The 9,518-nt window shown below is 48.4% G+C and overlaps 4 protein-coding genes across 4 annotated transcripts; 3 read left to right on the forward strand and 1 right to left on the reverse strand.

The window, feature by feature from the left end:
• Nucleotides 1–3,234: 3,234 nt before the first annotated feature.
• Nucleotides 3,235–4,986, reverse strand: SEP7 (septin; the record flags this gene model as incomplete). The annotated part of the gene is made up of 1 exon (XM_018857604.1): nucleotides 3,235–4,986. One exon carries the CDS (start codon nucleotides 4,984–4,986, stop codon nucleotides 3,235–3,237), a length of 1,752 nt encoding a protein of 583 aa, XP_018710878.1.
• Nucleotides 4,987–5,083: 97 nt separating this feature from the next.
• Nucleotides 5,084–5,513, forward strand: METBIDRAFT_197023 (uncharacterized protein). Its single transcript, XM_018854879.1, has one exon. It carries the CDS (start codon nucleotides 5,181–5,183, stop codon nucleotides 5,409–5,411), a length of 231 nt encoding a protein of 76 aa, XP_018710879.1. The 5' UTR covers nucleotides 5,084–5,180; the 3' UTR covers nucleotides 5,412–5,513.
• Nucleotides 5,514–5,968: 455 nt separating this feature from the next.
• METBIDRAFT_197098 (uncharacterized protein) lies at nucleotides 5,969–7,152 on the forward strand. Its single transcript, XM_018854882.1, has one exon. It carries the CDS (start codon nucleotides 6,258–6,260, stop codon nucleotides 6,939–6,941), a length of 684 nt encoding a protein of 227 aa, XP_018710880.1. The 5' UTR covers nucleotides 5,969–6,257; the 3' UTR covers nucleotides 6,942–7,152.
• A 1,535-nt stretch (nucleotides 7,153–8,687) lies between these two features.
• METBIDRAFT_78768 (NADHX epimerase) lies at nucleotides 8,688–9,419 on the forward strand (the record flags this gene model as incomplete). Its single annotated transcript, XM_018858935.1, has 1 exon — nucleotides 8,688–9,419. The coding sequence occupies one exon, from the start codon at nucleotides 8,688–8,690 to the stop codon at nucleotides 9,417–9,419; it is 732 nt and encodes a 243-aa protein (XP_018710881.1).
• Nucleotides 9,420–9,518: the final 99 nt, after the last annotated feature.

The following is a 9,518-nucleotide window of genomic DNA, read 5'->3' on the forward strand; positions in this document are numbered from 1 at the left end:
ATTTGATTTGATTTGATTTGATTTGATTTGATTTGATTTGATTTGATTTGATTTGGTTTGGTTTGATTTGGTTTGGTTTGATTTGGTTTGGTTTGATTTGGTTTGATTTGATTTGGTTTGGTTTGGTTTGATTTGGTTTGGTTTGGTTTGATTGACCTTGTGTTGGTTTTGTTTATCTTGATTTATTTTGAATTATTTTGCGCTTGTTTTTTTTGCCTTGGTTTGGTTCTAATCCTGTGCAAAAGAATTCACATCTCTTCCGTTCGTGTGCTGTTTATGTGTTGTTCCATCGTGTCTCCATATTCTCTCATTTCAAGCATTCTAATATCTTACACCGCACGCCAGTCGCAGCGGGGGCCTCAGTGAAGCAATAAATCGCACGGGTTCAGGTGACCAAGAATCCCAGGGCCCCCAGGATTCCAGATGGCTCAGAACCGCCGCTTTTAGGCTTCTCCGGTAATTTCCATTCTGAATCATTTTATTGCTGCTCGGGTCTCGTGACTTCTCGCGTCTCATGCTGTCTTACTCCTCTCATGCTTTCTCACTCCTCTCATCCTTGCTCTCCTCTACTATTCCAAGCTCCTTTTCTTTTACCAGTTTTTTTCTCGCTTCTTCGTAGTGCCCGAGCTCCTTCCATTTCGTGTTTTTCCTCTCTTTTATTTCATTTTTATCTGCTCGTGTTAGCTTTGGCCCGCTCGGGCTGTGCTGGTGGAAACTTGATGGTACGGCCTGGTCCTGGGCATTGCCGAGAAGGGCATTGGGTGCCGGGCTGGAGACACTGATGTTCTTTATTTCGTGTTGTCGTTTGGATGCCGTGTACTTGTATTTTCACTTCAATGCTCATGCTTTTTGCTTAATGGTTGGTACCATCTCCTGGAACAGTGTGTTCTATCCACCCCGTTATTCCTTCACCAATCCGTTGCTATCGCTAGTTCAATTCCATTTCCATTTCCATTTTCAAGCCCCTTTCTGTACCCTCTCCATTCCTATTCCTTCTCCCTCTATATAATCTTCATTATCGATCCAGAAACATCGACAGAAAACTCTGCCTAGATTGTTCTGTTCTTATCTGCTCCATCACGTATCGCATTTCGCATTGTATGGGTTATACTACTGCCGCGGGGGCTGCAACCGGATTTCGCAGCCATCCCATTCTGCTTTGACCTAGTCTTGGTGCATACTCTTCAATCAGGGCAAACTAATCCAAATACCCCTTTTCCTTTATACGGATTATTTTCGAGATTCTCTCTCTGGGAAATTGTCCTCTGCCTCGATTCCCGAGAAATTCCTCAAACACGCCTCCCCGCTTGTCCCAAATCGCCTTATTCTACCCCAATAAAAGCGCCGGATCAAACTCGCATTTACCATCTCTCATCCCCCAGGCATTGAGTTCCACACATTTTCATATCCTCAATAAGAAAGATTTGTCAGCTCTTCTGACTTGGACTCAATATCAAAACCTTTTTTCACGGAGCTTCTTGTCAACTGGCTCAAAAAGACTGGATTTGGATGAATCACAACTGAACATCTTCCGCATGTCATAGTAAATGCGGTTTTCACAAGGCTCACTAGCCCAGTGACTGCTCATTGAAAAGGCCTATTGGATCAAAAGAAATTCCCTACTTAGCACCATGCTTATTGAAAACACCCGAGAGCAAAAAGAAACATCATAAAGGTACTTATACAAAAAGCTTGATCTTCGTATTTTTACCTGTGAATTTTGGAAATAACGAAAACGTCTCCACCAGACAAGTTCAATCTCTTGCAATCTAATACCCGCGTAGCTTAGAGCGTACCTGAGGTCTCGCGCACCATTTCACAAACAAACAGACAACTCTTTCCGACTGCCACACACTGATTAGCAAGTAAAGAAACGCATTTACAGGCCAGACCAGAGTTCAGTCGTTTGAGCATCACATGGTGACTCTGAAATTGAAACCATTTGTTCAATTCAGATAGCTGTTGGTCATCCAAATACAACCATCGATGTCCTCGCCTTGAACCAGTTGCAGATGTTTTTGTTTCTCAGTCAATTCTCAAATTGCTCATTCTTGCTATTTTGCCAAGCAAAAGAGTGAGCTTAATACCGGTAGAAGATGCTGATTTGAGACCGCTTGATACATTTCTTTGCAACATGTTATTTAGTTTCAAGAACCGTCTGCCCTACGAAAATAAAAAAGAAAACAATTCTAGTGGTGCCCACGGAAGTGGTAGTTGATGTACCCCACAATAGAGCTTGGGAGTACGCATACAGACGATTTGCAAGAATCATCACTGCTTGAAAAAGAATAGTCTAGACTTTTACAAATCAGAACACACAAAAGACTGTAAGAACTGATTTCTTATGTTAGGTTGTTGGAACAGTCAAAGGTCCCAAATTAGTCTGATGTTAGTTTGTGGACAGATTGATTCTCCGAGTATCGTTGGTACTTGATGAACTTCCAGTTTTTTGAAGAACAGCCTAAAACAATGAAACAGGATGATGCCTGCTGTGAATGTAACTAACGGGCAAATGAAACTTTCTTTACAGAAGTTGTGTTTGAAACATTCGAGTTTGATATACTGTCTAAGTTGTTTTTCCAATGAGTAATCAATATCCTCATTGGTCGAGCTAAGATCCCCAGGGAGACAATATTCAAATACCAAGTGCGTCGCCTTTATTTTAATTCTGTCCACTGTAACAGCTTTATTAAAATACATGCAATATAATCCTGGCCCGAACGCACAAGCAGATAATAATTTTGAGAGGCGTGCGTTCAGACATGACGTGTGGGTAAACTGCCACTAACAACTTCCATGTTGCAGCGAGAAAAGTCAAATTAAAGAAGGGTCAAGTTGAAGAAGCTGGCCTGTAAAAAAACCATAAATCGTGGGTCTTTTGGCCACCTCACCACCTTCCATGCGTAATCGGATATATGCGAGATGGACTCACTTGCAAAATTAATGGTCAATCACATGAATGGTGTATCAGACGACACCCCTTTCACGGGGTTGTATTTTCGAGGGCATTCAGTAACTATAAAATAATATGCCTCTTTGATAAAGCGGCCGCTGGCTAAGAATGGGCGCAGATTCTCCACGTGGACTCACAGTGCTCGTTGGGACCTCGAATGGCCCATCCAGGCTCAGTTTTTTTTTGAAAAAACTCTGCATCCCAACACTTCCCTTGGCTCCCCAACGGGCAAAAACCTACATATCAGTGCCTGACTCGAGATTTTCTATTTACCGGTGATTTTACTTGTCGACAGCCGCAGACTCACCTGCGGACGACTGTTCGGTGTTGTTGGTGTCCGCCACGGACGCAGTGCCGCCGTTGGTCTGCACGGTATCGTCGTCGTCATTGTTGTTGTCGTCGTCGTTGTCGTCGTTGTCATCGGCGCTGGCGGCTTTCTTGCTCGCCTCGGCCCGCTTGTACATCTCCAACTTCTCCAAGAGCAACTTCTCGCGGGCCTTCAACAGCGCGGCCTTCTGCTCCAACATGGCCGCCCTGCTCTCCAACTCCTTGGCGCTGACCATTTCCATCTCCTCGAGCTTCTGCTGCCTCTCCAAGATGCGCTCGTGCCTGATCACGTAGGGCACGGTCTCGGAGATCTGCCTCAACTGCGACCTCTGCGGCGCAATGGACATGCGCTTGAACAGCTTGTCGGTGGAGTCCAAGTTCCGTTGGCTGGAGATGTTCAGGTACGCGGAGCGCGACGAGCTGAAGGACGCGTTGTCTGCGGGGGCGAGCGACGCGGTGTCGTCGGCGTCGTCGTACAACATGGAGCGGTTCTTTTTCTGCGGCGCGGAGGCCACGGACGCGGACTCCGGCTCGTCTTGCGTGAAGTCGAGCTGCATGGACGTGTCGTTGGCGGTCAACTGGGCCAAGTTCAGCAACGAGGGCACGGCGGTCAGCATCTCCGGGAACGCGGCGGGCGTGGAGCGCGGCGTGGAGCTGAACGAGCCGCTCTCCTTGCCCGTGACCTCGCTCAACCGCTCCGTGCGGTAGGTCTCGTACAAGAAGTCGTGGGTCAAGTCCTTCAAGTCCTGCAAGTGCGAGCCGAAAAGCACGGAGCGCAACACTGGCAAGTCACTGTACTTCGGGTTGTTGACGTCCACAAGCCCCCACGGGTACTGGCGGGCCTTGATGGTCTTGGTGGCGCCCGTGGCCGCGTCGCGGATCTCGAAGTCCTGCTCGGACGCCACCACGGCAAACGGCTGCAAGCGCGCCAAGAACTGGCACTCGGCAATCAAGTCGCCGTCCGCGTCCGCGTCGTACTCGTCCAAGAACGTGTCGAACTGGAACGTGGGCACGTTGAAGCGCTCGATGTCCGTGTTGACCTGCGCCTTGAAGTGGCGCAACTCGGCCTCCGTGAACGAGTCCGCGCGCGCAAGCACCGGGATGACGTTCACGTAGCGGGCCAAGCGCTTCATGCACGCAATGTCCATTTCCCGCAACCCGTGGCCCGTGGGCGCAATGAAGTACAACAACACGTGCACGCGCGTGTCCACGAACCGCGGGTTGCGGCGGACCCGCGTCTCCTCGGCCAACACCGAGTCAAACTGCTGCTTCAAGTAGTTCTCAATCTCCGCGTAGCACATCTCGTTGTCCAAGTTGTCGCCGAAGCCGGGCGTGTCGATGATGTTCAAGTGCAAGCGCACGTTGACGTCGTCCAAGATCTCGACGCTGGTTTCCGTCAACGCGATTCCGGGCTCGTCTGCGGCCGCGGCCGCGTCGAACTGGTTGCGTGCCAAGAGCGACGCGTTGGGCAACGCCACGGCATGTGCCAGGGTGAACAGTAACGTTTTGGTGTCCGCGGGCCGGGCGCCCTCGTATGCGTGGGCCATGATGCGCCGGTTCAACAAGCAGTTGATGAAGGTGGTCTTGCCCGTGCCCAGCTCGCCGGCGACCATGAACGTGAATTTGACTGCCTTTTTGGCGTCTTTTCTGTAGTTGATCATGGGCGACGTGCTGGAGCCGGCGGGCAGGTGCACGTGCGGGTCCATGGCGGGGTTTTGGGTATGTGAGGAACGAGCGCGGCGAGGCGGGGAGCGTGGTGGTGGTGCCGGGGGGATTTGGGGGCGGAGGGGGCGGATTGGGGCGGGCCGAAAGTGGTTGGTAGACGCTGACTGGCGCAGTCGTTGCGGGTCTTGGGGCGGGGCGCTGTGTGCAGGCCGGTGGGTTTGGCGGCCGACCGGCAATGGGCTTTTGGAGGGCGCCGGTGGGGTTGTATTCTTGGGGGGTTGGTGATTTTTTGTATTTATGGTGGGCTTGTATTTTTCGGGATTTGTATTTATGGTGGGGTTCTTTATGGTGGGGTTCTTTATGGTGGGTCTGTATGTATGGTGGGTTTGTATGTATGGTGGGTTTGTATGTATGGTGGGTTTGTATGTATGGTGGGTTTGTATTTTTAGTGGTTTTGTATTCTTAGTGGTTTTGTATTTTTAGTGGGTTTATTTATGGTGGGTTTGTATATATGGTGTACTGTGTGTTCATGGTGGATGATATGTTTGGTGGATTGGGTTTTGGGGCTTCGCAGTGGATTGGGTGCACTTTCGGGCTTGCAGGCTGTGGTGGGAAAGTACAGTATAAGGCTCGCTTATCGAAGGTTTGTTGCGGGTGTATTGGGCGAGTATGGCGGGGAGTTACGGCAAAAATCAGTCGATGCTAGAAATGGGGAAGATAATGAAACAAGGTGAGGGAGAGGAAGTCAAAAGATGGGGGAGAGTTTTCTGGAGGGATTGCCGAGCTGTGTATGGATTATATGGGTATATGGGATCTACACGAAATTCAGATTGGTGTCATCAGAGCACACTGAATTGATGCGCCCGGGAAGGCGACAAAATAAGTGGTTTTGAGAATACGATGCGAGAATGTTGTGTATTCAAACAGTGAGGGGGATTATGGGAAAGTATAAGTAGATTGGCTTATTGGGAGGTTATAGGTGCGACACAATGGGAAAGAGAGAACAGAGGGCTTTTTGAAAAGGCCGCAGGCAGTGGGCCCATGGGGCAAAATATGATACACCTGAAGGTGTGAGAACTGGTTGTTAAATTGAAAACAAAACTCAGACAATAGATTAAAGGGAGCCAGCAGGTTGGAGATATAGACTTCTTTAAGAGCAGATGGAAGGGGACGGAGATTGAGAGTGAGGGTAAATAAAGACTAACATGTTCGAGATATAAAGATATCAAGGGCAGCCTCACATGATATGATCTATCAAGATAATAAAAAAGATGGTGAGGCGAGAGTTTCTGGGAAATTACATTGACTAGCAATGTCATGTGTATATCTTTTACTCAGAAACCTTATTGAGAGGAATATGAAGCACCCTGAAAACGCGCCCATACGCTCGCAACAATATTGCAGAGATGCTCATATCTTCTTTCTGCATTGGGCTATTATGCCCTTGCCTCATATCTCCCAGGATCCACTCCTCATCGTTTCAGAGTCATCTTCCTCAATTGTCTTTCCCCGCCCTAGGTCTTTGTTATACTGCTTTAAACAAAGTGCTCGACCTCCTTTTGATAATGTTGAAGCTGAAGCTGAGTTAGTTTCTGGTCATATGACTGAATATTCATCATCTATTTTTTTTTATCTGCATATGCTTCTATTTTACTTTTTTCTACTACAACTGCTATTTTATTCTACTACTTGTATATTCTACAAGCACTTTCGACTACTTGTATATTCCACAAGCTCCTCCCTACTATCCGTGCTCGCTACAACCATATCCTATCCGCATTATTATACCAACGATCATCTGCTCACTGTATTGTACCAGAGATGTACTTTAAAGAATCTTTTCGGCATGAGACTCGTGCTTTATCACAAACAATCTCATGTCACTTGTACTTTTCTACGAACCGGCTCACGATCGACGCCTTTACTGTTTTACAAACAATTCCTGGTTGATACTTGTATTGTTCTGCTATTAACTGTCATACATCGCATGTGCTAGATTACTTTGAGCACACACCAGTGGGCGAAAATAAAAAAAAAGAACGCGAGTAGAAATGGCACCATCCGCTGTCGAACGTGGTGAGATTCTTCAAATTGTTTGGCCCGTTTTCAGGTCGGTTGGTACTGTCTAGTTTCTTATTCCGCCTCTACTTGCAGACAGTAGGCAGTGTGATTTGGCAAAGGTAAGTGAACAAACACTCGTTCGACCAGCCCGCTTTTCTACGGAAATGTATAATTAGTCAATTGGAAATAAAATCTGCCAACCCAGTATTCGCGAAATCCGGAGTCCTTAAATATCTCGGTAGCCCGGGCTTGGCTTATCTCTTGGAATGGGATACCGTGCGGCTCGCCGCAGCCTGCAGACCCACCCCCTCCTGCCAAAGTCTGGTTTGGTGAAAATATCACCGCTCCGTTTCTTTTTATGGGTAAGCAGTCAATTCTGGTCCCGAGAAAAAAACAGAGGGCCCAGAAAACGGAGGGTGATGTGCCTTATATGGCCGGACTGCCGGACCGGTGGCCTCTTTCACGTGCTCGGCAACGTATGATGTGCAGGACGCCGTGTATATTTGGGTGTTCAAGAGCACTGTCCGCCGAAACTGACTCTCGCATTCCATATGCACTACCGAACGCTAAGGACTGGAACTGGGCTCGTACTTAGAGTGTACGAACCAGCCTGTGGGATCCGAATTAAAAGGTGGCGCACGATCTGCTCATGTTATCTTTAGACTGGACCAGATATCTGTGTTTGTGATCTATGTTATCATCTTGTGGAGAGACTGCAGATCCAGTGTTATTTCTCGGGACACCGGTCGTTTGATCTCAGACACCCGGTTTCTCATCTCTGTTATTTGCATTTCGGGGAAACTTCTATTTGAGCAATCTCATTTATTATGTTCCTTTCCCCAAACATCAGGAAGCATTTCAGTTGTGTCCCCAAACGATGCATCGATCTCTGAGCGTCTCCAACTTTCCGGTGTCATGTGCAGTCGCACGATTCATCTAAATTGCTGAAATGTCATTAATGACTCCCTTTGTCTACGTGTCCCCCGTCTCGCTCTGAGAAAAATACGCCTAAGCTTTAAGATGATAAGCTGCTGGCTTCACTGGTTTCTTGGCAATGAGGTCTGGCCCCAGAGGACCGAATTTGGCTTCAGACTGTGAGCAACGGAATATAGAGGAAATGGGCAACTAACACCACCCACTGGCGGCAGGATTCATCCACACCCGATCTTTCAACTCCCCCAAGATAGCGAGCCATCCATGCGGCAAGGGGTTTCAAACAATCACATTCCAGAACAGCCAACATGGCTTATTTCGCAAACCTTAGTAAGCGCGTCTCGCGACACCACTAGTATTAGCATGCTTGAATACGCTTAATTGAACACCCAAGTATCCAGCCGGGCCGCAGATTCCAGGGCTTCAAAACAGATTCCAATCAATACTCGAGAATTCCGCCAAATCCAAACACTTCCCCAGTCTACGGAAAACAGCGTGTCACCTGCTCGACTATTGCAGCCGCAACAGCCTGAATCCCCAAACAAAACAAGCCTGTATGGCCCCAACTTAATCGCGCAGCAACGATCCACCTCTCACCCAATGGCACACTACCGTACCTCCTCTTTTCCCTAAAGGTTGTTGCCATATTAAGTAGGCCAGTATTGCGCCCTCCTCTCTTCAACCACATAAAACCAGATTGCCTCCATTGTGACGCATCCTATATATCTGTAGATACAAACACCAATCCATGCTGGTATTCAAAACGCTTTCTGCCAAAGCAGCCGCCGCCCTAGACGCGGAACTCATGTCCACCGGCTCCTTCTCAATCGACCAGTTGATGGAGTTGGCGGGCCTTGCCGTGGCCAAGGCCGTGTATAAGCAATACCCGCCAAAACGCGCCGCCAAACCGGAAACCGTATTGGTGCTTGTGGGGCCTGGAAACAATGGTGGTGACGGGTTGGTATGTGCACGGCACCTAAAGGCATGGAACTACTGTGAGCCGGTGGTGTTCTACCCAAAAAGACCGCAAAAAGACTTGTACGTGCGGCTCACCAAACAGCTCGAGGATATGGGTGTGCGCTCAGTCAACGACGTGGACCTGGTAAAGAAGTTGCTTGAGGCCGGCTCCACCAAAGTGATTATCGATGCGCTTTTTGGCTTTTCCTTCAGGCCACCGCTCCGCGCACCTTTTGACGAATTGGTGGGCTACTTGTCGGCAAATTCCGCCAAGTTGGCACCGATTGTGTCGGTGGATATTCCCTCGGGTTGGGACGTTGACGAGGGGCCCTTGGATTTGGACATCAACGCAGCCATGTTGGTGAGCCTCACGGCGCCAAAGCCGTGTGCAGAGAAATTCCAGGCCGCAGACAAGGCCCATTATTTAGGCGGCAGATTCATCAACGACGCGATTGCAGAGAAGTACGGCATCGCCGATCTTTTGAAGATGTACCATGCAGATGACTTGGTGGTCAAGTTGTAGGTCTCGTATACCGGAAGTATGCAAAATGCATTGATGAGAGTATGAGTATGAGTATGAGTATGAGTATGAGTATGAGTATGAGTATGAGTATGAGTATGA

Source organism: Metschnikowia bicuspidata, assembly GCF_001664035.1.
Source record: "Metschnikowia bicuspidata var. bicuspidata NRRL YB-4993 chromosome Unknown METBIscaffold_4, whole genome shotgun sequence".
NCBI lineage: Eukaryota > Fungi > Ascomycota > Pichiomycetes > Serinales > Metschnikowiaceae > Metschnikowia > Metschnikowia bicuspidata.